This window comes from Eublepharis macularius, chromosome 12, assembly GCF_028583425.1.
Source record: "Eublepharis macularius isolate TG4126 chromosome 12, MPM_Emac_v1.0, whole genome shotgun sequence".
NCBI lineage: Eukaryota > Metazoa > Chordata > Lepidosauria > Squamata > Eublepharidae > Eublepharis > Eublepharis macularius.
Window position 1 is genome coordinate 68035357 of NC_072801.1, and position 27266 is coordinate 68062622.

Genomic DNA, 27266 nt, shown 5'->3' on the forward strand with positions numbered 1-27266 from the left:
CAGGGCAGTTAACTTTCTGATCAGTTTCCAGAATGGTTGGGCAAGACGGCGGTTGGCCATCTTGTCCCGTGGATGTTGACAGTGCTAAATTATCTGCATGGACCCTCAAGGCTTTGCCTGAGCCACTATTTTTCTTAACAGGAGCACACTTTGTTTTCTCCCAGCTAACCTGTGGCTTCTTCTGCAATATGACCTTAGCTTCTTGGCTGGCAATTTGTTTTCCAGACCCAGCAGGCACTGACATTTGATTTCCTTGTCCTGCTAAGTTTTTGCCACATGATGCTGTGCTCCCACAGTGAAGTATAGCTGCATTACGGACAGATTTTGGGTCTTGGAGCACCTCTAGTTGGCAGCCATCTTGCTTTTGACATTCAAGCTGACTGAGTTGCTCACTAAATTGGTTTATCTGGTTGTGCCTCTGAGATGTCATACCTGTACCTTGATTGTCAAACTCTGTTCTACTTAAGGTATCCTCAGATCCCCTAATATCTTGGGTTTGGGTTTGACCTAGGACCTTTTCTTTGACCTTTTCAAAATGTTGTTCTCCCTGTCCATTCAAATTCAGCTGGAGAGCTTTTTCTTCTGCTATGTGATCCCCTAACATATTGTGTATATTCTGGTTAGCATAGCTGATCCCTTTTGGAGCATGTTCCTCCCTTTCCCAGACAGCCTGAGCCCTCTTTTCACCTTTGAACTTCCCTTGTTGGACATCATCTTGTTTTCCACATTTATTGTGAGCCGGTTCTAAATGTTGCCAAACTAGCTGGGTCCCACCATGGGACTGTGCTTGGGCAGTATGGCTATCCTTCTCTGGGGTTTTTGGGACCTCTTCTTGACCCTTGACCTTTCCTTGCCTGCCATCTTTCCTACCACACTGTATGCTGTGTGGCCTTTGAATTCCCTGTCCTGTCATATCTTCTTGTGAACTTAGACACCCAGTCAGCCTGTTGTTTCCTACCATGCTGGGATTGGTTTTTCCCCATTGGGTGTGAGGTGCGATTCCTTTGGCCTGTCCCAAGTTAAGTCCATCTTGGTTCCAATTCTGTAAGCTTTGGGATTCCTTTTCATCCATGTTCTTCAGAGTGGGTAATGCTCTCTCTTCCTGAGAGTCATGGCTGCCACATGAATGAGGAGATAAACTCAGTGAATCCCCAACAACATTTGATGGAAAATCTCTCTCACCTAAATGCGAGGAAAGAGCCAACGAAAAACCGGTTACCGGTCCTGGCCCTTCTGCCCGACTTGTCCTAATACTCTTGTTAAGAGAAGGCCTCTTCATGGCCTTGCTTAAAGCCTTTTCTCCTTTGCCATTGCTGCTGACTTCATCTTCTTCCTCAGACTGGGAGGGAGTAGAGTCAGAATGGGAAGTGGGGCAAACTGAGGGCTCTCTCTCCTCTTCAGGTAACACGAGAAGCCTCTTCTCTATTAGCTAGAGACAGAAAGAAAAAGAGACCTACGGATATGACCTTTATGATGTGGAGTGCTTATGGGAAAAGACTTCTAAGCCACAACAGCTTGGAAGGAGCCGGTCTTGTGCAGGATTCAGCCTTTTGCAAGCCACCCCCCACACTTCTTTCTGAGCATTTGCGGTAGCGTGGCAAAAGCCGAATCCTGGGCTTGATGGGAAATGCACCAAGGAATTCCCTGCCCTGATCAATACAATTTGATCAACCCTGTTTCTAGTTGGGTGTGTAACAAGGTGAATAGAATTGGTGCAATTAGAGTTGCCAACCTCCCGGTGGGGCCTGAAGAATTCTCAGAATTACAACTTATCTCCAGACTACAGATACCGGTATCCCAGGAGAAAATGCCTGCTTTGGGGGGGGGGGGTAGACTGGCATTATACCCTGCTGAGGTCCCTCCCCTCCCCAGGCTCCACACCCTCAAATCTCCAGGAATTTCTCAACCCAGTGTTGGCAACTCTAGGTCCTATAGAGATTTGGGACTGGTCCCCCTTATTTAAGTCATGGCCCTGCCATCTTAATGGTGGCTTTCAACTGGGAATAGGGAACAAACACCACCACCGTCTCTGTCCATAATCTTGCTTCCCCATTGGCTACTACAGCTGGGAGGAAAGTGACAAGGCTTTGGTTTCCGTGACCTCTGTACCTTGAACTGGGAATCGACACTGAAGTGCCCCCACTTGCCCCCAGTCCCATACAATGGATCTAATTCTTTAGCCCAGTACAGACGACAGCTATGCACATTCACTAAAGGTGTGGGGAAGTTGTTGGGTGCCATCGCCGGACAATTGTCCAGTCATCTGCAGGGGTGATCCCACAGAGGAAGCGGCTGCACGAATGCTCCTTTGCTGCGATCAGCAGCCTTCAGAAAGCAGCACTGCTGATCATGGGAGAAGACATATGCATAACTACTTCCTCCACACGGTTGCACCTTGCAAACAACCCGGCAATTCTACGGAGAAGGAGTGGGCTAGTTCACTCGCATCCACTCTCCTTCCCCATGCATCCAGTGAATGCATGGGGCTGTTACCTGTACCGGGTTACTGTGTTACCTGGTTGGGTGTTAGGTTTAACTCCTCCTCCAGTTCCTCAACCAGATCCAAGGGATCGTGACTTTTCTCCGAAGACAGTATGTCAGCCATAAACTGTGGATGGAGAACTGCTTCCACCTGCCAGAAAATGGAAGAGAAAATGAGACCACTCCCTTATGCTCAGGAGAAAAGGAGCAAAAGACTCTACAACATGGAACAACTTTAATTTGTTCGCTGGGTAACATGCTAGGCGCACAACAGGGAAGCAAGGCCGATGGGTGTCCAACTTGCCATCGGTGTAAGACTGAGATGGTGGTGCAGATTTAAGGAATGCTTAGCTGGAAATCAAAAGTGACAAAGGTAAAATGTAACGTATTTACATTATTTAGGGCTCACCTTTCTCACTGAAGGCAGATTACACAGTGTGAGTCAGCACAATCAATATCTGGACATTTCAACAAACAATAGAGTACATAAATGCAAATTTGCAACATTTAAACCAGCAGGAACCAATACAGAGTTGAAGAAATACTGAAACAGAGCACAAGCAATTCTAAGCCTGACATACGAAACCACAAAGAAACTACCCAGTAGGATCATACTTAAAGCAACAGACAGTACGGCATAGTCAAGTCTATGGTCCCTATCCCTTTACTGATGGATCTCTTTGAGACCACTTCCTTACAGTACAGACCTCCTATCCAAGTAAAAAGCCCTCTTGAATAATTCAGTTTTGCATATTTTGCAGAAAACGAGGAGAGTGGCTGATTCCGCACACGTTGGATAATGCACTTTCAATACACTTTATCAATCGTTTGAGGTGGATTTTTTGTTCCGCGCACGAAAAAATCTGTTCCAAATGATCTATAAAGAGGATTGGAAGTGCATTATCCAACATGTGTGGAATCACTCAGTGGGAACTTTCCTGATCTCTTCAGGAAGGCCATTCTATAAGGTGGGGGCAACCTTATAGGAAAGGAAATAATGAGTGGCTAAAGAAGACAAAGCATATGGAGCAGCTTGGCACAACAGGATCCTTTTTTAAGAATTGGGCAATTGGATCGGGGAAGGCAAAATGAGAAGTCCTCTGAACCACAGGATCCATTGCTTGGGATTGTCCAGCACTGAGAAGGAGCAAGGTTTGGCCAGAGCACAGTCAGAATAGGCAGAGAGGTGGGGTTGGATTGGAAAGACAAAGGTCAAAATGATTGGTAATGATAACCACACATCTGCCGGCACAAATGGCAGCAGCCTGTTGAGCTCTCCTTTTTGTGCCGCAGCATCTCTTTGGATATAACCCAGAACTGCATGACTTAAGTGGGTTGACGTGTGCTATTATGTAGACCCAAAATGCCCAAGTTCTTCCTACTGCCTTGAAGCCGTGCCCCTGTTTGCCACTCTCACCTTACAGACAAATTCTTCATCGCTGCACAACTGATCGATATACTGTAGCAGGCTGGGGTCTGGGAACATCCCATCCTCCTCATCTTGGGGGTCCCTGCACCCGCCCTGCTCCCTTTTCTCGTCCTCTTCCTCCCAACTCGTGTCCAGCCCTTCCATGATCTCCGCATACTGGTGCACTGCCTCCGCAGGGATTTCCCTAGGCGCTCCTGGCACGGAAGTGCTGGGGGGCCGCCGCTGGCGACGCCGTGGCTGGCGGCTCTTGGAGGCCGACTTCTTTGGGATGTAAACTTGGATGGAACAAAAAGACACAACGTTAAATCCAAACAAGCCCCTCTCCCATACTCTGATGAGGATTGGAACGGTGCATTTCTTTCATCATTGGTGTACCAGTGATTCACCCGGCACAAAGCAGTGTGTCTGCAGGGACTCCTCGGTCATCAGTAAGGGCCGCAGACTGGTAGGTCAAAGCGGAGATGGCCTCAGCATTACTCGAGGTGGGGCAGCCGCCAGGGCCTGGGTTTCCCTGTGGGACCCACCCCACTGATCCCATCACCTGGCCTTCTCCGGCCTGCTCACTGGCAAGTGCTTTGTCACTTGGCGGCACATGCGCCCCAGCATTGGCTATTGCGGCACTCCCAGCTGCACAGACTGCCCAGCACAGTTGAAGAAAGGCATGCAGAACGTGTGAGCATGGGAAGTGGAGGGCTTGTAAGTGGGGGCAGGAGGGGTGAGCATGTGGGGGGCACACAAGTGGGGTGGGTGGGAAGAGAGGCACAATCGGGGGGCCTGGTGGGCAGAGGAGGGTAAGGGGCTCTGGAAACTCTCCACCCAGGGCCCCCAAGTCTTGGAACTGGCCCTGGCCCAAAGCCAGTCTCTTTCTCCCAAGAGGATTGCTAGTAATTTTAGGGGGCAGGCTGATTTGGGCCTCTGGGTAGATGCACGGAAGGTCCCAGTCTCCCCTGTGATTACTCCCATCATATGGACTCATTGCAGTAAAAAAAAACAGTGCACAATACTAGTTAGGTCCCCACCTCTCACCATCAAGATAACATCACAGTTCCCTGCCCTACCTCGTACAACTCTGCTTGTCATGGTAATTGATTTTTTTTTTTAAAGATTGACCGGAAATGAAGGGTAAAGGATGGTGAGGCAAGTATCGTTCCTACCCCATTACCTGTGGACAAATCTATACCTCCTCTACCTTCGGGCAACGTGGAATGGGGTGAGGTGTGAAATATGCCATTGATGTGGCACATGCCCAAGCCAGCGGGCATTTTTTAAGGCACTCTATCAAAGAGGGCAAAGGTCCATTTGGAAGTTTATGGGCAGCATTTGATATCAGTGAAACTGGGGAGTGTCTGTGTCTTAGCATCTCCTAATAGCCAGGAAATTTTGCGAAGTGAATATATTTGCCTAATATATTCAGACTGCAGGAAACAACTACTCTTGTTGCACAACAAGAGGCTCCTTGTCGAAAGAACAGCTTGGCTTGAAGGGAGGGAGATGAGAAAAGGAGAGCGGATATTTGTGTGGCAGCAAATGAAGAAACAAGAAACTGGTCCTCTGGGGGGGAAAGCCGTTTTCTCAAGGGCTAAAGGAAAACACTGGCTTAGGGCCCATGTTTGTAACACAGTAACAATATATGGAGACTAAAGAGGAGGAGCCATTAACTAACTGGGCTACCTGTTCCCACAGCACTCTTTTGGCACAGCTGTCCTTTGACTGAGTAGGGTTGCCAACTCAAGGTGGAGAAGTTCCTGGAGATTTGGGGGTGGGATTTGGGGAGATGAGGGACCTCAGTGGGGTATAACACTATAGAACCCACCCAGGAGAACTGATCTCTGAAGTCTGGAGATCAGCTGTAACGGCCATCCTTCAGGCCCCACCTGGAGGATGGCAAACCTTCAGCTGAGGTTCCCAGGTACCTCTCACCTCCCATCAGGAGGGTGGAGTCCCTGGCATTTACCTTGTGCACTGCACAAGGTCCTCTAGCGCGTGCGTGCCCCAGAGCCAGCGTGATGATATCACTTCTGGAAGTGACATCACATCAGCCACACAAGCGCTCTTGCACGGGACCGATATGGCCTCTTTGGGGCCCTCATTGTCCCCAAACAAAGCATGAGAACCCTCCTGCAGCTGGTGTGATGACATCACTTCCGGAAGTGACGTCACCGTGCCAGTTGGGAGCGCGCATGCAGCGTGTACTCCTGAGGTTCCTGCCGGTGACGGGCAACCTTTGGATGCTTGCCCCCTCCCACTGATCGCTGGGCAATTGGCGGATGAGAGGGCAAATCCTTGGGACTTTGCCTGCCACCGGTGGGCACCTGGAAATCCTACCTACGACCAAGTAGGTTTCGGGTCCAGTGGCACGTTTGAGACTAACAAGATAAGCTTTCAAGAGTCCGTGCTCCTTTTTTCAGACACCTATGACCAGGGCTTTTTTTCTGGGAAAAGAGGTGGTGGAACTCAGTGGTGGAACTCAGGACCTCACAATGACATCACTTTGGGTCAGCTGGAACAAGGGGGGAGTTTTTTTAAAGTTTAAATCGCCCTGGGCGAAAATGGTCACATGGCCGGTGGCCCCACCCCCTGATCTCCAGACAGAGGGGAGTTTAGATGGCCGTCCACGATCTAAACTCCCCTCTGTCTGGAGATCAGGGGGCGGAGCCACCAGCCATGTGACCATTTTCAAGAGGTGCCGGAACTCTGTTCCACCGCGTTCCTGCTGAAAAAAAGCCCTGCCTATGACCAATTGTCGCTGTGAGAGGATCAGTGTTTTTTTTGCTTCAGCCAGGGGGAACGATCAGAAGGCCTTTACCTTGCTGTTGACCAGGCTCAGTGGTGGGGGCTTGGGAAGGCTTAGTGAGTTTGGGAACAGGAGCCTGGAATTGGGAACAGCTGGCTAAGAGCTTCATCTTCTCGATCTGTTGCTCTTCTTCTGCTTCAAACTCCATGAACCTGAGAAAGGAGAGAAGGGGACCTGGGAAGAATGAAGAAGCTCTTCTCCCCCACCCAACCGGAGGCCAATGCAGGGCCTATTGGAACAATACCAAAACGGCACTGGGCCTGTTCTCACTTTTCAGCCATTTCGTAGAAGATCATGCGCTCAAAGTTGCTGCTGTGCTCCCACTCCTGCACCGCCCGGGGGACCCCATCCTCTAGGGTCATGTCAGGACGCAGACGGGCCAAAGAACGGAGGACAGGGCTGAAGAGGCAAGAGAAGGGCATGACGTTGGAGGTAGCAAAACTTCCTGGTTTTGAAATACACCTTCACGAGGAACATCACTGCCTAGGGCTTCATTTGTACTACCACCCTTTGACCATCATGACTCCCAAACTGCTCCAAATCATACTTGCTTGCTGTGTTGACATTACATGACAGCGTGGATCAGTGGTTACAGCACTCTGACACAGAATAAAATCACCAGAATCAAGTGGGTTGTACCATTTCACGTTACAGATATGTTTGAATGCTCCCCATGGGAAAAAAACTCTCCCTGCACACAGAATTTTCCTCTATCACTGCAAAAAGTTCAGACTAGTTTGCCATGCTATTTTATTGTGTGCAGAATGCTGCATTCCTTTTTTTATAAAAATCCAAGCGGGTAGCATTGAAACATGTACTCTCCGGCATCAACACCTGATGCTTGCAGTGGTACAATCCTGGAAAAGCCTCACCGCTTGTTTCTTCAGCTCCTATAAGATGACCCATCGATTGTGTGAAGATGCGAGTTTGAGTGCCTGCTCCATCACAACATAACAGCCAATTTTCATTACAGGTTTCAGGCTTCATGCAGAGAAGTCAAGATTCCTCGCCAATACATACCTGTGGTGAGCTTTCCACTAAGCCCGCCATGTGACTCCTCAAGGTCAATGCCTTGCATTCAACAATTTTTATGCATTTTATTGTTTCATCAGAATGTTTTGTTTTTTTAAAATCCTTGTACCATCCAAGTCATTTTGCTATCCCAGTCAAGACTGACTAATGTTGCCCCTTATGCCTGTCTTGCAACCTGTGTCCCCTTGTTACCTCTAGGCCCCCCGTCTCTCCCAAGCTACTTTGTTTACCACTTGATCCTCACATGAAGAAACAGGCGAGAGCCTCGGCATCAGGGGTGCTTGGAAAGTGGCGCCTGGCCAAGGCCTTATAGCGTTGCCAGCGCCGGTAATTCTCATAAACCCCTTTGGAGGTGCAGGCAAAAGAGGCGTCACTGGGAGGCGGTGCTCGGGCTGCTGGAACAGCCTCTGGCACTCTTGATTTCCTACTCCCTGGCTCCTCGACAGTTTTAGTCAGCAACACAGTGCGGACGCCGGGCCCCGAAGGCCCATCTCGGCGTGGGGTGCCCCAGCCCAGCGGCATCCCAGTGACGAAGAACGTCTGAGTACGAGGCATTTCCTCAGCGCTCCCCACCACGGGTCCTTCTCTTTTGAGCTTGATGATCAGCTTGCTTCCGGGAGCATCCGCTGAGGTCACAAGCAAGGCAGCCCCTGGGAAAGCAGGCAGGAGCAAGGAAGGGGCAGTGGGGGGACAGGCAGGAGGGACAGGGCCTGGGATATGGGCTTGGGAGGTCATGGCCCTCAAGCAGCAAGGACAGTCTGGAGAAACAGCAGTCTTCTTTCTCTGTGCCCCACAAAGTCCTGTTACGTGGGCCTTCTCAGAAACAGAGGAGAAGCAGAGGCGCCTGCTAGGAGAGTCACAATGTTGTCATTTGGTTTCCAAGAGGATCCTGCATTGTTGATTCAGCGGTAAGGGAGGAGGTTGAGTGAAAACAATTCCAGAATGTAGATATCTCGGGAGTTCTGATAAGGAGAGGGAAGTTGAGATTCTACCTGATCTTCCCCATCATGCACAAACCTCTACTTGACTCTCCATGCTGTTTCTTGCATATCCATCTTATAAGACGGATGTTCCACTCATATAAGAGGATACACTTCTCATTCATGAAACTACCTCCAACTAGACTTGCCAGCTTTTTGGCTGGCCTAAGCTCCTGGGCTAGGGTTGCCAGCTCCAAGTTGGGAAATTCCTGGAGATCTAGGGGGTGAAACCTGGAGAAACCTGGAGAAAGTGGGGTTTGGGGAGGAAAGGACCTTGGCATGGCATAATTCCATAGCGTCTACCCCCAAAAGTAGCCATTTTCTCCAGGTGAATTGATCTCTGTGGCCTGGATACAAGTTGTAATTCCGGGAGATCTCCAGCCACTACCTGGAGGCTGGCAACCCTATCCTGGGCCTGTAACAGTAACTGGACCTGCTGAAGTTAGTAAGCGGTAATATGCATCTTCATGCAGCGAAACCCAACCCTTGATTACTATCACGTTGTTGTAAAAGCTCCAGAGCAGGCCTGAGTCATTTTTTCCTGGTCATTTGGCAATCCTAACTCACAACTAACTAGCTGTTTGAAAAGTCACTGAAGCAAGGGGTCTGCTAGCCATCAGATCACCTCAGAGATACATACCTCTCCCAACCTAATTCCCTCCCAAAGGATGCCAATGGTGACACGTGCCCATGGATAAATCTAGCCCAAAATAAAATGGCAAGGGCTTGACTACAGTGGTTGTTTGTGAGGTGCGCTTGACTTGTGCTGTGTGCTCTGACATCAAGCAGTTGATGAAAGGGCAGTGTCACCACACCTGAGGTCAACATGCCCCTAGGTTGCAAACTAAAAACAGTTTGGAGCTGTTCAACTGTCATGGCTTCCAGCATGGAACTATGGGAAATGTAGTCTTGTCAAAGTAATAAGAATTCTCTACAAGTTATATCCTAAGATCTTATCTTTCCAACCCACACTGTGAGAGAAGTCTGACCTCAGCAGACTTGCTTTCAATTCCAGGCACTCGAATCTCTAGAAACCTGATGCATGGGTCAAGCACTGATATTTTACTTCCCCCAAATTTAATGCTAGCACTTGGAAACAACTATTTTGTTTTTGTTTTTTTCCAGACCAGCAGAAGATTGTCATAGTTTTGGCATTATTTATTTCTTTACATCATTTATGCCCCACTTTCTCCACATTCTCAGTTTCTCCATTTTATTCTCACAACAACCCTGTAAGGTAGGTTAGGTCACCCAGAAAGCTTCCATGACACTGCGAGATTTGAACCTGGATCTCCCACATCCTGCTGACACTCTAAATAAAACGCCATGCTGGCTAGTTGACCTTGAACACTGGCACACTTTGCAAAATATTAAAATGACCTCTTCAGCCTTTCTCTCCACCCGCCCCCTCCACAGCCTCTAATTTCATCTCTTCATTCTGAGAACATATTAAGAGTCATACTGGATCATACCAACATATCATGTTTTCCACAGTAGCTAGCCAGGAAAAATTGATCCCTGCCATTGCCCCTCACCCAGCAATTGATATACACAGGTATACTGCCCCTAAACATGGAGGTTCCATTCAGTCAACCTGGCTTTTAGTCATCAAAAGACTGGTTCTCTTTTCAGCCCATCTAGTGACCATTACTAGTTAATTGGTCCTGAGGGTTATCAGGGTTTTCTCTAAACACAGCCATTCCAACACAAGGGCCTGTCTACTGTAATACAAAACCAAATCAAGCAAACAAAAGAAGAGTTTTGGGGGTTGTTCATGTGTTTCAATTCCCCCTCCTTTTTCTTTCTTAAACTAAGGCTCCTCTTCTTTGCATTGTTTTTGTTTGCTTGTGCAATTAACCTGTCTTCAGCTGTTTTATTAGTTTGATTCTTTTAAAGCATTCTTTTTAAAATTAAAGAAGCAAGCTTGGAGTAGTAGAGAGTTCCAGACAACATCTGGGAGACCTGGGTTTGAATCTAGTATACAACGGGACGTCTTTTGTACTGATGCTTTCGTGCAGTGTGGCAGATCGGGTTTAATGAAGAGCTCGATTGTCTCTTAAAAATAAAAATATGAGGAAAAAAGATGCAAAAAAGGAAGATGAATACTGTCTTATTTTTGCTGGGGTTTTTTTCCTCCTCCCTTTTGTTTAGGAAAAAAGTTCTCATGTGGTATGATAGGGGAGAAGAGCGAGGCATAGCTTGTGAGGAGGGGGAAAAAAGCTTGGAAGAGGCTCTGCAAATGAGCAATTCAGCAATTGTATTTCCCTGCACGAGGTCTTGGGCCTGGCTTGCCATGCAACCCTTTGGGAGGCTCATACCTCAGAAAGCCTTCAGCCTCCATCTCTGTCTGCTATTAAAAATCAAGTAAGAATAATAAAAAAGCAAAACCTTGCGCCCCCCCCCCCCAGCTGCATGCCTAAATCTCCAAAAATTGCCTGACCTGGAGCTGGCAAGCCGGGCAACGTGAAATCCTGAAGCCTGCCTGAATGTGTCTTTATTTTAAAAGCCACCTGAAAGCTTTTGTAATGTAAAGGATACATTTATTTTAATATTTTAAGACGGTGAACCCTGCATGGAAGCATGTTGACACGATGATGGTGATTTCTGATCAAGAACCAAAAGGCTGAGCGACAAAAAAAATAAATAAAAATAAAATACAACTACTTATTACACTGTGTGCAGAACCTTAAGATTAAAAACACCATATATAAGGTACCATTAAAACCTCAGATCATAATATACAGTAACAAGATGAAGTTACACATCCAGTAACAAAGAATCACAATAATGGTTACACATCTACACGTTTTTAATCCTAAAATTCTGTGCACGGTGTAATATAAATAGTTGAATTTTATTTTCTTGTTGCTTAACCTTTTGGTTCCTGACTTTATTTCCAGGCTGGTTCCCCCCCGCCCCCTCTTTTTTTGTCTTTTTCCAATGATGATTCTGAGCGATGTTTTCAATACAGAGAGCTTCTCCCTAGATGTTCTCCCAGTATAACAGCTTAGAAAGATGGAGCGAAGAGACTACAATTCCCAGAACACATTGGGCAACGACGCCTACACATACAGAGGGGAGGAACGCTCCATGCGCTGACTACATTTCCCAGAATGCATTGGAGAAAGACATCGTTTCTTTGAGCTCCCTCATTGGGGGATTTCCTCTGGCCCGGAAGCCTCGTGGTTAATGTGCCCGTGAATAGCTTGGAAGCACGTGTGCATTCGTACCAAGAAGCTGACCCAAATCGTTGGCGGGGAAATCAATAAGGCTGAATCTCAGCGATGTTCTTGCAGTTCTATATCAACGAGCAGGGCGACAGGGTTTACACGCTAAAGGTAAGAAGTTTATCTCCATATGCATGCATATGTGTTTGGCTCTCCAACAATTCCGGATGCTACTGAGCTGATTTTCTTCTGTCATTTTCCTGTTTGCAAAAGTATAGCTGTGCGTATTTGGCATTCCAGGGGGATCTTTGCATGCAACTTGTCACCTTGAACATTGTTAACCTTCCCCCCAGCCCTTTCCCTCTTAAATGAGTTTAAGACACGTTTCCGGTCCTCATGGGTGTGGGAGAAATGTGCCAGAGCTGCTTGCTGGTAATTATTGTTGTTGTTTATTTGGAGACCACCTTTCTTTCTGAGATCCAAGGCAGGTTACATATTGCAAGTGAATAGAATATTCAACTCTGTATTGGATGTTATGTCTTTGTAAACTTGTGTTTATTTATCCTATGGCATTGTTTATGAAATTGTCCTTGACCGTACTAATCTCACAATGTGTAATCCTCCTTGAGTCTCAGTGAAAAAGGTGGTCTATAAATGACATAAATTAAAATTTAAAATAATAATAAATATAATCAAGGAAAAGGATGGAGAAGATTTCAAAGGAGGATGGAGTGTTGGTTCTCTCCAAGTTCCTCCTACAGTCTCTCACTGTTTTTAACTTAGAGCCCTTCCCTAAGGCTTGGATTCAAAATATACAAAGCGTTTTTTAAAAGAGGAATTTAAGCTCTGATTTATTAGATTTCTAGCCTGCCCTGCCCGCAAGCAGGCTCAGGGCTGGTCAGAACACCATGATCACATAAAATACAGAAATATAAATACATAAGCATATATAAAGCTACACCATGAAATCCAATATGAGTACAAGAAAATTAGAAATACAAAAATTACTCCAAGATATGGCATTTAACGTACAAGTCCAACAGATACCCTCAATCACTGTGGGGTCAGACATGCTAACAATATAACAGACAATAGTACATGCTAATTCTGACTTCCTCTAAAGGAAGGGGGGAGAGGCACCTCCCTCCTGAAAAGTGATTATCTAAGTTACGTTGGTTGTAAAGCAGTCAAAAGGAATGACTCTTACAGTGAAATCCTAAGCAGAGTTTCTACGCCCATTGAAATCAATGGGCTTAGACTGGAGTAACTCTGTTTAGGATTGCACTGTTAGTGTGGTCTTTTGGAGCGTGTATATCATTCTGCCATATTGCAATTAACAGCAATATGATAGCATCTGTAGTTCAATATGACCTGTTGCTGACTTCAGGAAAAAAATCTGCTAGCAGTTAAGAACCTGGGATTTAGAGTATGGACTTGCAGTTGTTGGGTTGGCATGCGCTGATGGGCGGCTCCAGGTGAAACAGGCATGTCGCACTCACTGTAGCCCACTAAGCAAATGACTCTGTTGTTTGAAACATTGAATTGTGATCTGTGCAGCTTGGATTGTAAGAAATGGCTGATCTTTGCTCCCCTGGCTTTTCTCTGAATTCAGTCTTCTGATTAAGAGATGATGGTGCTTTTTTATGAACATCGGAAGAGACCTGCCAAATCAGACCATCTAGTCTGGCCTCCTGTCTTACACAGCAGCCAACCAGTTATTCTGGAGGGCTACTAGCAGGGAATAGAGGCTGAGGCCTTCCCCTGATGTTGCCTCCTAGCACTGTAGCATAAGCTTTTGAGAATCACAGTTCTCTTCGTCAGATGCGTCTGATGAAGAGAACTGTGATTCTCGAAAGCTTATGCTACAGTAAAGTTGGTTAGTCTTAAAGGTGCTACTGGACTCTTTTTGATTTTGCTACTACAGACTAACACGGCTAACTCCGCTGGATCTATCTCCTCCTGGCACTGATATTCAGAGGTTTGCTGCCTCTGAACATGGAGGTTCCCTTTAGTCTCTGTGGCTAGTAGCTGCAGATAGATCTGTCCTCCATAAATCTGTCTAATCTCCTTTTAAAACTGTCTGTGCCTTTGGCATCACTACATCCTCCAGCACTGAATTCCACGTTTTAATAATTCATTGTGTAAAGATGTATTTTCTTTTAGTCGTCCTGAATTTTCTGCCCATCAGCATCATTGGATGCCCTTGAGTATTAGTATTAGTAGTACTAGTAGTAACAACAACAACAACACCATTATATACCACCCTTCAGGACAACTTAACAGCCATTCAGAGTGGTCTAATAAGTGTGTTGTAATTATCCTCACGACAATCACCCTGTGAAGTGGGTGGGCTGAGAGGGCTCCGAGAAGCTGCGACTGACGCAAGGTCACCCAGCTGTCTTCAGGCAGAAGAGTCAGGAATTAAACCCGGCTCTCCAGATTAGAGTCCTGCTCCTCTTAACCACCATACCGAACTGGCTCTCTAGTATTATGGAAGAGGGAGAAAAAGTTCTCTCTGTTCACTCTGTCTATTCCATGCATAATTTCGTAAACATGTCCTCCTTTATGACATGTCTCCTGTCCACATATCTGTTCTCCCACTGGGAGGGAATCCTATACTCTTGTCAGAAGGCAGCAGCGTAACCTAGGTGGGAAGGTGATATTTTTTCTGAAAGAGTGCGCTTTGTTGATAGCAGAGATCAAAACATATAGGAGGGTGTGCTTTCTTAAATGTGTTGCAGACAGTTGACAGAAACTGTACAACCCTCTCCAATGCCATTGATCAGCCCCTCCTCAATACTATTCTCTTCCTCCTCCCCCTCTCCTGTACGACAGTGATCCCCAACATGGTGTTTCTAGGCATAGGGTAAGTCTTTTTCGGACTGCTTTGGCTCACAAGTTGTCTTCTCCTCCATGCTTTGCAGAAGGTGGACCCTGCTGGCCAGCCAACGTGTTCAGCCCACCCTGCCCGCTTCTCCCCAGATGACAAGTACTCGCGCCACAGGATCACCATCAAGAAACGCTTTGGCGTCCTGATGACCCAGCAGCCTCGGACAGTGGTATGAAGCGTATTCCTCCAGTGTCTGCTGAAATTGCCGCAGCCCATCAAGATGAGAGCAGCTTCTTCCACAGTCACCATGAAGAAGTGGGCAGTGGGGAAAAAAGAGCCCCACCTCTCTTTTGTGGTCTGCTTATCTTTTGGACTTGGTGTGCTGCTGGTGTGTCGACCCTCCTTTTTCATTTTCTGTTTGTTCCATGGAATACGAAAATGCAGGCATTTTTGCAAGAGGCTTTGCATAATTTCCCATGCTGTGCGATTTCTGGTTTCGAATAAATAGAATGCTCCATTGTTTTATTTCTTCAGTGTTAGAACTGGTGGTGGTCTTGTCACAACGAGGCATCTAGGGTGGCTGGTTTGGCTAAAGCATTCGGCACCGGGTGGGGGGTGGGCATTTGCAGCTGCTTTGCAATAGCAGGTCACAAAGTGTAATCGTGTGGGTTGGAGCAGGCTTCTGTTTTCGAGAGGGAGGAATGAGGACGGAACAGTCGGTTCCAAAGCAATGCGGGAGGGAAGGCCTGGATGATGCTGCGAAGATGCTGTGAACTCGCCACGTTTTCTGGATTTTTTTTTTTTTTTTACAATGTGCAAATTTTGAAGGCGATGGTCCTTCCTGTTGCAGTTATTCCCTCCACCTCCGCCAACCTGAGCCCTTCCCTTTGTGAACTCCTTTTGCCTGTGCTTTTCAGGTGATCGCTAGCCTTTCTTGAGATAATAAGTAAACAAATATATTTGCATCAGTGCAGTTCGGAATAGAGTGTTCACTTGGGGCTCAGCTACGCCTTGCCGTTTCTTCTGTTTATTTTAAATAACCTTTGATCCTTTGCTAATGCAGCTTCCAGGACTGTTTTATCAGGAAGGAGAACTAGTGCTGGGGGAGAGAGGGAAGTTTTAGCCTTTTTTCTCATTGGAGCAGCTCCTGTCCCCACTTCTTGCTGGGTGTATCGAAGTCCCTCCCCCCATGAGTAAACAGTAGGGGGGGCTGTTTAATTCCTGTTGCCTCATTGGAAGAGTTAAAGTCTTCCTTCCTCCCTTCCCCCCCTTACCATTCTCCTCAAAAAACCAATCAAACATTCCCAAGGGGGAGGGGAAGCAAAGAGCCGCTAATGCACTTTTAGCCTAGAAAGTGATCAAATAGGAGCTAACCTATGTGACGGAGGACAAAAGCAATACTGACTTTTTTACAATGAGAGAATATTTTCCTCTGTACTGAATGACTGATTCTCTTTGTCTCGGCTAGGTTTGCACACCATATGACCCCTAAACTTGGCAGATCTCAGATAGTGCACGCAGAGCAAAATAATGGAAAAAAAGACAGAATCTAAATGTAATCAAGCAGTACATCAGTGCCTGATTTAAACCATGAAGATTAATACTCTGGTCATTAAGCAGTGGCTTCTAGACCTGCTGTAGCATAGTGGTCAAGTGGCTGGGCTGCAGATCAGAACTCTGCTTGTTCAAACCCCGTAACGCTGACCTTGTTTGCCACTCTGAGTGGGATACTAATCTGTGTAGAAGAATTATATATAAGCACAGTTATTATTATATATAAGCACAGTTGTTATTCTGCAGAATTAGATCCATTTCGTCCACAGCGGAGGATAGCCCCCAGAAATTCTCATTTCTCCCTCAACAGTTCTTGCTTAGCAAAGAGAATTGTGCTTTGTCAGATTTGGAGGAGTGCTTTGAGGAATACCTCTATGTGCCATCATCACTTGCTGATAGTGAACACCACCCCAAAACCTCTGTTGCCCATCGATCTATGTGGCCAAGAAGGACGTCATAAAGTAGCCAGAAGATTTTAGAGAAACTTTCACATTGATTACTCTGAATAGTTAAGGTGAGGTCCTTAAAGGATCCATGTGCTCTTGCTTGCCAAGTGACATCACCTAAGTGGTATACAGGGCTTCTTTTCAGTGGGAATGCGGTGGAATGGAGTTGGGCACCTCTTGAAAATGGTCACATGGCTGGTGGCCCCGCCCCCTGATCTCCAGACAGGGGAGTTTAGATTGCCCTCCGCGCCACTCCAGCAGCGCAGAGGGCAATCTAAACTCCACTCTGTCTGGAGATCGGGGCCATGTGACCATTTTTGGTCACATGAGGAATACCTCTATGGGCCATCGCTCTTACGTGACCATTTTTGCCGAGGGCAATTTAAACTTTAAAAAACTCCTCCCTTGTTCCAGCTGACCCAAAGTGACATCATTGTGTGGTCTTGAGTTCCACCACCTCTTTTCCCAGAAAAAAAAGCCCTGGTGGTATATATGATATCACCGAACTCGACAGCCAGCTGCAAGTCCAAAGGTGTTCCGTGGGAGGGATAGTTAGCCACATGTTCCAACAGACATAGGGATTCAGAGGGGTATCATTAAAGTTTCTCATTCATTATGAATTCTGTGCTTTGCCATTGTGTTACTTCACTCAGCTTCATTTCCTGCCTCAAGGTGGGGATGTTTTATGGCCGATCTGAGCCAGACGCAGCTCTTTAAAATGCCTCTTGCTTGCTGACATCCTGCCACTGAAACCACAGCAGGAGCAGGGGAAACCAGGCAAAGGGTAATAACAGGGATGGCTGCTTTTTGGTTCATCTTGAGACTTGCAAGTAAGAGCAGAGACCATGCAAAGTTAACAGTTCTGGGGCAGCACTCTGAGCAATCATCTGTGGATCATGTGCAGATGAGGAGATAAATGTTATGTCCTCATGCAGAGAAAACTCAAGCATGTTGTGCTAGTGAGGGCATGTTGAAAATTGAGTCTAGTGACTAGTGCATGTGTATTCTCCCAAAAGGTCAAATGTATAATAGGTACAGAGACTCATGCTGGCCTTTGTCACACACACTGACTCAGTGGTCTTCACCACAGTCACATGAAAGGAGAAGCCAGAGAATGAACCTGCCTGTACTAGAAGGGGATCCTCACCAGTCCAGCTGCTCTTCTTAGCTGGTGGGTACGGTCTTTGCTCTCTATGCATTAGAAGCAAGCCGTTCCAAAAATGACAGCTTTATAAGAGCTTGTGACCCACCTCACAGTCCCCATAAACAGAACACTGTTGATAATAGAATCCCTGTGTCTTATCCTTAGGTATGTTTGATGTAAAATGTGGTCATTCTGTAACTCAGGATTAGGGTTGCCAGCCTCCAGGTAGTGCCTGGAGATCTCCCGGAATTACAACTGGTCTCCAGGCCGCAGAGATCAGTTCACCTGGAGAAAATGGCTACTTTGGGGGGGGTGGACTCTATGGAATTATGCCATGCCAAGGACTTTTCCCTCCCCAAACCCCACTTTCTCCAGGTTTCACTCCCTAGATCTCCAGGAATTTCCCAACTTGGAGCTGGCAACCCTAGGATGTGGTTTCCAGTCTTAAGTGCACAAACACAGGCTGCCAGTTCATATTGGGACACATTTCAATGTGCGGGGCATGCTCATCTCAAAGGCCTCAAATGGTTTGAGTGCAAAATATTTGAAGGATGGCCAGTCCCATAGGAAGATGCCTAGCAGAAAATTTTCTCCAGCTGTACCTACCCCCTTTCAGAGGTAAGGGGGGTTGGGTTGCCAACTCTGACTTGAGAAATTCCTGGAGATTTGGAGAATTGTGGCAAGGGAAGGCAGAAATTAGGTAGGAGGAGTTAAACAGGGATGCCATAGAGAGTCTGCCCTCAGAAGCTTCTGTTTCATCCAGAGGAACTGATCTCTGTAGTTTGGAGGTCAGTTGTAATTCTGGGAAAATGTCAGGCCACATGTGGAAGTTGGCAACCACAAAGGGGAGTGGGGATCAGAGACAGCCTCTTTGGTGGCAGTGCAGAAAAGTTCAGTCCCCCCTGCCCCTTACCATTTTATCTGACATAAAGTTTATTAAGATTTGGGCTTCAGATTAAACAGACAAACAAAGATCTTGTTTTCGTAGACACACCTCCATCCTTTTTCCTCCTCTGCATTTTGATTACTAGAAAATATTTATGCATCTTTTGTGGGAATGTGGATTTGGTCAGTTTTGAACATGTGGTATGTTTTTCCTTTTTGGTTTCAAAATAGTGTTCCATACTTTGCTTCTGCATGAATTTATTTTAACTCAGATGGATTAATGACCTCGCCTTTTAGTCGGTATAGTAATAATTTTCTGCTTGGGGTGTTTTTAACAGAGATAAATAAATGTACATATTTTAAGTAAGATTAATGTTCAGATGCACTCTCTTCTTTGTTTTCTAATATTGTGTATATACTTCCTCTGCTTTCAAATGCTTGCTTATCCCCCCACATATGTCCTCTCTATGTGTCCCCTGTCTATCTTACCAGATCAGCCAATATCAGGGCAAGAGCTACAAAAAGAATCTCTGTCAGAATCTTTTCTCCTAAAGATATTATGTTTGTCTTTGGCCTGCTTGAAATATCTCCAGTTCAAGTCTTGGCTCTGCCTCTAACTCTCTAGGAGGCCTTATGCAAGGCGCACTTCCAGTTTTACCTCTGCAATATGAGCATTGTGTTGTACCACTCTACCCTACAGGGCTGTTGTAAATACTGCAAGATGCGCATAAAGCGCCTTGAAGATTAACAGCAAAAAAACAGTATTAATAAAACTATTTTTTAAAAAATCTGAATGTTTGTTTTATAGATACTGGTGCTTGTGTTTTATATGTGCATTTCTATTATTTGATGGATGCAATGAGATTAAAAAAAACCTAAACTTGTTTAGCCATTATATGGGTGGTTTCTAGGATAAGTGCTAAGCTGCCCTGAGCTCCTTAGATAAGGCAGGCTATGCTCTGTACAATACATTGTGATTGAGGAATATAAGTTATTTTTTTTTAACCTGTATTGAAAAATATGTATTATGAATACATACCCTCGATATTTATATTTTTCATATTTTCCAATGCAGGCTAACAAAAAATAAGACATATCCCCCAGTATTTTTGAACGGCATTGAAAAATATGTATTATGAATATAATATGTATAATTTTCTTTTTTCTAATGTAGGCCGACAAAAGACAAAATGTTAACTGGTTTTTTGACCAGCATTGAAAAATGTGTTTTATGAATGTAACACGATATAATTTCCCTTTTCATAATTTTTTCTAAAGCGGGTCGACAAAAGATAAAATACATCCCTCAGTTATAATATATTGTACAGCAGTAGTTAGCGAGCGACTCTCCTGAATTTTCCGTATATTGCTTTGTCTGCCTATCGTCATATTGTTCCTCTCACATTGATTACGATTTATCGATTTCCTTTCGAGTTCTCCTTGCAATCTATTATTTACTTCAGTATTATTTATTACTTTAGAATAGGCACCCCCCTCAGGAAAGAAAAACTACAATTCCCAGCAGCCCCTTCGCGCTGCCCCTGGTTGTTCTAGCCCTCTCCCGTTACACTCACACTGCTGCCCCTAACCCCCCCCCCCTTTCCTCCTTTCAATGGCTTTTAGGAGAAGCCCAGCAACAGTAGCCGATAGATGCTTGCTTCTACGCATGTGCCAAAACGAGGGGGAGGATGAGGACAACTGAGGAGAGTTCTGCTCTTTTTCTCCCCCCTCTGCCCCTCCCACTTCGAAACCGGCATCTGAGGTAGCAGCCAGTAGCCGCGCGCGGACAGCGGCTGCTCTGCAGTAGCGGCAAGCGGCTCGGCGCGCGCGCCTACCTCAGGCGAAGGAGGGGAGGCGCGAGAGACCCTTTCGAACGTTGCGGGGAGCAGCCGCGGGGCGCGCGCCTCAGGTAAACAATTAACGGTCACTTCAACTGCCTCCGTTACTTTCTCGGCATCGCGGGACCGGCCATGGGAGGGAGGGGGGGGGAGAATGAGGAGATAGGAGAGCTGCGCACGCGCAGTTTGCCCCCTCTTTTCACGCGGAGAGAATGGGGCAAGGTGGAACACGGCACGCAACGCACCTGCGCGCCTGGGTCCTTCTACCTAGGGGGGTGGCCAACCTCCAGGTTGGGCCTGGAGATCTCCCGGAATTCCAACCAGTCTCCCAAATACAGAGATCTGTTTCTCTAGAGAAAAATGGCTGCTTTGGAGGGTGGACTTCATGCGGCGTTATACCTCACTGGGATTGGGGTTGCCAACTCTGAATTGGGAAATTCCTGGAGATTTGGGGATTGGAACTTGGGGAGGGCAGGCTTTGGGGAGATGAGGGACCTCCGTGAGGTATAATGCCATAGAGCGTACTCCCCAAAGCAGTCCTTTTCTCCAGGGGAACACTTGAAGAACAGTTGTAATTCCGGGAAATCTCCAGGCCCCACCTGGGAGTTGGGGTCCCTCAATTCCCAAACCTCATCCTCCCAGGCTCCATCCCTCAAATCTCCAGGAATTCCCAACCCAGAGTTGGCATCTCTACTACCTTACGTTTCAGGGGTGTGTATGGGAGGGCTAGCTGCAAGAGTTCTTGTGCTTTCTCTTACTCTTGGTTGTTGGTGAGGCTGATCTTCTAGGACGGACTTTCTAGTCCTTTTCTAGTCCTTTCTAGTCTGGTGAAAATGTCCCTTCTCACAAGCCAGATGGGTTGCATCTCAAATCACTGGCACTGCTTGCCCTCCTCTCATGTGCCCATGGTTTCATGGATCCCATGCATGCTTTGTATCAATGTCTCCTTGCCCTCCGTCTGGTTTGTGGCGGCTTCCTAATGCTACTGTTTTGTGTTGGGGTATCTGTGTTTACCCCCTGCTGTGTGCTTCCCTTCTCACTGTGCCCTCTCAAAGAAGACATACACACCTTTGCGCACTTGGAGGCCTTAACAAATGACATTCCTTGTTATCTTGCCGAAGGGGGTGGGTGATAATGCATGATGCTCAAATGCTTTTACGTGCGGCTTGCTTCTATACACAGCCTTGCAGCAATAGTTGTTAACTTACCCTAATGTCTAGTGGAATAACAGATATGCCCTCAAATATGGTGCATTTATGGCACTGGCATGTTGCATACTGGGCCGTCAGTGTAGAAATGTTTCATTGCTGCTCTTTTTGTGTAAAACAGCTAAGTTACATATATTCACTCTTATTTTTCCAGGATCCTATAGGGAATGTGTATTCTCTCATACCACGAGAGGGGTGATAATTCTTTGCCCATCAAATGGTTATCTTCTCAAACCAGAATCTCTGAAAAACCACCAGGACTCTGTGGAGAAAATGTGCAGCCTTTACATTGACAACATCTTAAGGAATAACTGTACCGTCTGTTTTTAAATTCTTGTGCCGGAACACTGTGAAATTTTCTTTTCCTTGCTTCAGAATATGAAACCTCTTTAATCATTGTTTCTGTGCCAGAATCATAAGTGACGTTTCCAGTGAAGAGTATGTTGTTTCTTCTCATGGTACACTGGAAGCAAGTGGATTATATTCTTTCTCTCAGCTGAGACTCTCTGGCCTTTTCATGCTCTTCGAAGATCTTTGCACTGAGATTTTCCGATTTGGAAAGAAATTACCTCTATGCATTTTGCTGTGCCAAAAATAATATACACCTAAGAAATAGATGCTTTCACCCCAATATGTGAGAGTTTCTTATGGGCATACATTAGTACCAGGAACTTGTCGTATGGCCCTTTGGCAGATAAAGATGACAACCATCTTTCATTTGGATGTTTAGGCTACCTCGAGGAACATACAACTGTGACATGTTAGCCTGATAAACCAATCTTTGAACCAATTGTCTATGAAATATTACTGTGCAAAATCATGTGGTATCCTCATTGTTGGCCATGTTTATGGAAAATACACTTTGGATGTCTAGAATCCGCGTTGTACCAGATCAGTTTGTGAATCAATGCTAGATATGAATCTTACTCTTAAGAGAACCTTTGGAAACACTCTTGGCTTTTGTGTCCCCTTGATTGGTGGTCTTATTTCTTATCACATCAAGCAAACTCTTCCGTAATATTATCAAGGAAGTAATTATTTTGGCCTTCCGTTCCAACTGCCAGGATGGCTTCTGTCCGGTTCATGGTTACCCCCACTAAAATTGATGATATCCCAGGCTTATCTGACACCAGCCCCGACCTCAGCTCTCGTTCTAGCTCCCGTGTCCGTTTCAGTTCCCGCGAAAGTGTTCCTGAAACAAGTCGCAGTGAGGGCATCAGTGACTTTTCCAGAGCGACGACATCTCTGGCCACTGAAGCAGCTGAGCCTGCTACTGAGAGGACGACCAATCCCCACACCAATGGGGCTGAAGGTAGGTTGCCTTTGGTGTACTGTTTTGGGAGGAAAGGAAACAGAATGATTGGAGGGTAGAGGTGGATTTGAATTCGGCTGTGAATGAAGAGTGCAGATGTTTAGATGTCTACAGAGAAGACTTAAAGATGTGATGGATTAGGATTTGGGAAAGGACAGTTCAGCACCTGGCTGCAGTGCAGATATGAAGGGTTATGTTAGGTGAGCAGGAAATGCAAGGTTGAAAGCGGAGAGGGTTTTTGAGCATGTCTGTCTTGGCAGATAAATGTCTTTCTGACAGATGGTGTTTGGCATGATGTTGGCATTTTCAAACATGTCTGGATTTTCCTGAGTTAGCTATCCAAAGTATCTTGGCTTTACCCTCTCATCCCCTATTCCTTCTTGCTGGGAAAACAGAACCTTAGTTCCTGAAATATTTTCTGTTTTCGGGCCATAGTGGGTTTTTTTTAGCTTCTTCGTATCGGTGATTCTCTCAGATCTCTTTTCTTCATTCTCTCTCCTGTGCCTGGAATTGCTGAGCAAGACTCATGGGAAATGACTCGGAGAATGTTAGTTCCCTTAATCCTGTGGATTCCCTTGTCTAATGGATTTTTGAAAACAAAAAAAGTGCTGGGCTTTGCTCAGTCACCAATGACTCAAAGTCACATCTTTTGTTGTGGGATTTATGAATAGCAACTCAGAGGTTTTTAAATCTAGCCTTGCTGAGATCTTCTAGTGTCTTAAAAAACCAAGAAGTGTGTATAGACAGATCTCTGTTTCTCTCCTGTACACCAATATTGAAACGTAACACATTGCATCCTGTTTGGAATTTATGTTGGCTATGATGCAGTCCGACTCCTCACTAATGTGACCCCTCCCCCACCCCCAATATGAGCATGAGAATGAAGTAATGCGGTATTGCATTATGAAATAATAATGCAATGGATGCAATTGAGGGTAAGGGTCTTACATAGAGGACCAAATATTATTGAGGTAGACTTGCAAATAAGCTATTTGCCTGCTTATCTACAGCAAGTAAGAATCGCCTGTGGGCATCCAGTCAGAGAAGGGTTCTAAACTGAGTGTTGAACTTGGGTTTTCCCCTCAGTTCATTCGTAACAACCATGAATTGCTGACAAGCGTGTGCAGGCCGGAAGGCGAGTAAATCTTTGAGCAGCTGGTACCTTTTGTGGGCATTCTTACAAGGTTATCGTTGATGGTGAGAGAATAGTAGTGCCGTGTGTATATCTATATTTGCATTTCTACCATGTCATATCCTGGAGCTGTGGCAGGGGTGGGTGGTCATACAATATTTAAAATATCCTCCGCTTTCTACAATCTCACTCTAGCCTGGAAAATGGCTTCTTATCTCGACACAGCCAACCTGGCCACCTGGATCCATGCTATAGTAACATAAAAACTTGACTGTTGTAATGCACTATACGTTGGTCTCCCATCTGAGTTAACTAGGAGGCTCCAATTGGTGCAAAATGCTGCAGCTCGACTGTTAGCAGGAGTGAGCAGGAGCATGAACATCACTCCCATCCTACAGTCACTCCATTGGCCACCTATCAGTTACTGTGCTCAGTTCAAGGTATTGGTTATTACATACAAAGCTCTTCACGGCCTTGGCCCAGCATACCTACGGGACCGCCTCCCTCCCTTTGTCCCTCCACAGCAGCTTTGCTCATCCCCGTATTGGATCCTTGCTAATGCTATGTCTTTGTAAACTTGTATTCATTTACTCTATGGCAGTGTTTATGGAAATGTCCTTGACACTGTATGGAAATGCCTTCCCTTGTCCTTGCTACTGATTGTGCTAATCTCACGCTATGCAATCCTCCTTGAGTCTCAGTGAGAAAGGCGGACTATAAATTACATAAATAAATAAATTAGGAGAACCATTTTTCCTATCCTTTCTTACCATTGCTAAGCCCATATATTTCATGGATGATTTTGTTCTTCAGAGAATTCCCAATCAAATGACTTCCATCCTTTCTCTCCTGCCAAATGAGAGCCGTCCACATATAGATTCATGGGGAGGGGCTGTGGCTCAACGGAAGACCCTCTCCTTGGCATGCAGACGGCTCCAGATTCAATCCCCAGCCTCTCCAGATAAAAGGATTAGATGGTAGGTGATGTGAAAGACCCTCACCTGAGACCCCGCAGAGCCACTGCCAGTCAGAGCTGTAGACCGCTATGAACTTGATAGACCAATGACCTGGCTTCTTACAAGCCAGCTCCGTGTATTCATGTGCACGGGCTTTTTGGAAAGCTCAGCAAGGCAGTTTTATTTCATGGACCTCTTGTTGCCTTTTTCTCAAGCTCACCTGTTGCTTTTGAGTAACTTGTTTACTCTCTGTTGTTGAGCCTGCTGATGTTTGGAGACCTTTATTGCTTTTATTATATTTGCTTAATATTGCTGCGCTTGTAAATTGCATTGAACCTATTCAAAAGGCAGGATTAAAAAAAAAAAGTAACACTTTGCCACACATATTACAAGAGCTGTGGAAAATAACCGTGTGAGGACTTGATTTCTTGCATTACACACTGTGTCTTCATAAACCTGTGATTCCCGTTCTTTCCCCCCCTCCCTTTTCAAAAGGTATATCAATGCAATTTATTTTATTGGATGGCTGATCTGTCTAATCTCACGGCTGAAGCAAGCTTCTTTATTCCTAGCCATCAAATGTGTGCCTGAATAAAAACTCTCATGTATTATATCTGCAAGATAGTAATGCTCCAGGTTTGGCTGACTGCCAGAGCAAAGGGTGATCAAGACTATTCCTCTGCATTTGTGGATTTGGCAGGTACCCTGTATAATCAGTAGAGTGTTTCACATTGATTGTGATGGAAAATAAGCAGAGGAGGCAGTTGCGTTAGGATTTATGACATTTCAGTTCAGGTGAATTTCAGTTTAGTTGAGTGTAATTCTGTTGTGTAAGAGGCTGAGTATTGGAGTGCTAGTAGGGTCAGGTCCAGTTATTGGCGAGGCTTCAGGTAAGTAGAAGCAGAGGAAGCAGGCTATGGTAGAGCTTGCAGCTCGTTCTTATGGTTGAAGGGCGCTGTCGGATACGATAGTCTGGCCAAGGAACTTACCAGGAGGCAAGCAGTGGACCAACGTGGAATTGCCAGTTGGTGACTTTCTTCGGCAACAAACACCCAGACTGGGTGAGTGCAACAGGGCTTGGAGCTGTATAGCAGTCAATGATACGAGTGGAACACCTAAAACTCAAGGGATTCTGGTGTTTGAGTGGTGGCTTGAAATGCCTGAAGTTTCACCTTTGTTCCTGGTAGTAAAGGGAGTAGGGAATGCTTACAGTGCAATCCTAAGCAGAGTTACTGCACTCTACGCCTATTGATGTCAATGAGCTTAGACTGGAATAACTCTTCTTAGGATTGCACTGTTAGTCTGAGTCCTGCAATGCCTTAAAAATGGCTTTCTCCATCAGCTAGTCCCACCTATGTCTCTGGTAGTTGCTGTCTTAAGGGCAAAGTTCTCTGCATTACTTTTTGATTAGCAAAATGTTGGTAACTGGGCGGATTTTTTAAAAAGATGGCCCCTTCTTATCTTGTGTGGTCAGGCCTGCTTCCCCTTTTCAGATCAGTAGAGAAGTACGTCATTGGCCTGTTCGTGTTTCCATTCTCCAACTCCAGCTTGTCCATTCCCCAGCTGATATCCTTCCTCATCCATCACGTGCCTTCTCCTTCCCTGTCTAATTAACTTGATTTCAATCTGGAAGGGTTGATGTAAATTTCTAAAAGTAGCAAGACTCCGAAACAAAGTCTGGATTCATCTACGTCAAATCTAATTTTTGGCTTAAAATCTTTAGTGCAAAATAGCCTTGGATTTTCATTTCACCTCTCCCTTCGTTTTCAGGGCATTACTATAAATCTAACTTTGCTTTGTAGGTCTGTGCATCTGGGTGGATGTTTTGCCATGACTGATAAAAGCCTTATGCTATGATTCTAAGCCAGGCCTGCAAAATTTGTGACCTACCAAGTCAAGTGCTGCGCCGTGCATTGGGGACCATTTTTGCTGTTGACACCCATGTCCTCAAGTAAGCGAGAAAGAGGTTTATTGAGCTCTTAGCAGGGCACATTGCATGGGTGGTGGGCTGCGTTCAGCTTGGCACGTTACAAGTTATGCATGTTGACTATAAGCACAGTTAAGTGGATCTCTTCCAT

The 27266-nt window shown here is 45.8% G+C and overlaps 2 protein-coding genes across 4 annotated transcripts in view; both read left to right on the top strand.

Annotated features, from left to right (window-relative positions):
* The first annotated feature begins 11894 nt into the window (after positions 1 to 11894).
* Positions 11895 to 15246, top strand: NOP10 (NOP10 ribonucleoprotein). The gene is made up of 2 exons (XM_054995044.1): positions 11895 to 12054; positions 14808 to 15246. The coding sequence occupies exons 1-2, from the start codon at positions 12001 to 12003 to the stop codon at positions 14946 to 14948; spliced, it is 195 nt and encodes a 64-aa protein (XP_054851019.1). The 5' UTR covers positions 11895 to 12000; the 3' UTR covers positions 14949 to 15246.
* A 5194-nt stretch (positions 15247 to 20440) lies between these two features.
* Positions 20441 to 27266, top strand: part of SLC12A6 (solute carrier family 12 member 6) — a 50636-nt gene continuing 43810 nt past the window's right edge. For all 3 annotated transcript variants that reach the window (XM_054992392.1, XM_054992393.1, XM_054992394.1), the window contains exons 1-2: positions 20441 to 20651; positions 21943 to 23100. In XM_054992392.1, the coding sequence (XP_054848367.1) occupies positions 22854 to 23100 (247 nt within the window). In that variant the 5' untranslated portion in view covers positions 20441 to 20651; positions 21943 to 22853. The remainder of the gene's footprint in view (positions 20652 to 21942; positions 23101 to 27266) is intronic.

Coding starts and splice junctions, on each gene's coding strand:
- NOP10 (XM_054995044.1), top strand. CDS start 12,001: ATGTTCTTGCAGTTCTATATCAACGAGCAGGGCGACAGGGTTTACACG. Junction 12,055..14,807: donor ACAGGGTTTACACGCTAAAG/GTAAGAAGTTTA, acceptor CATGCTTTGCAG/AAGGTGGACCCTGCTGGCCA.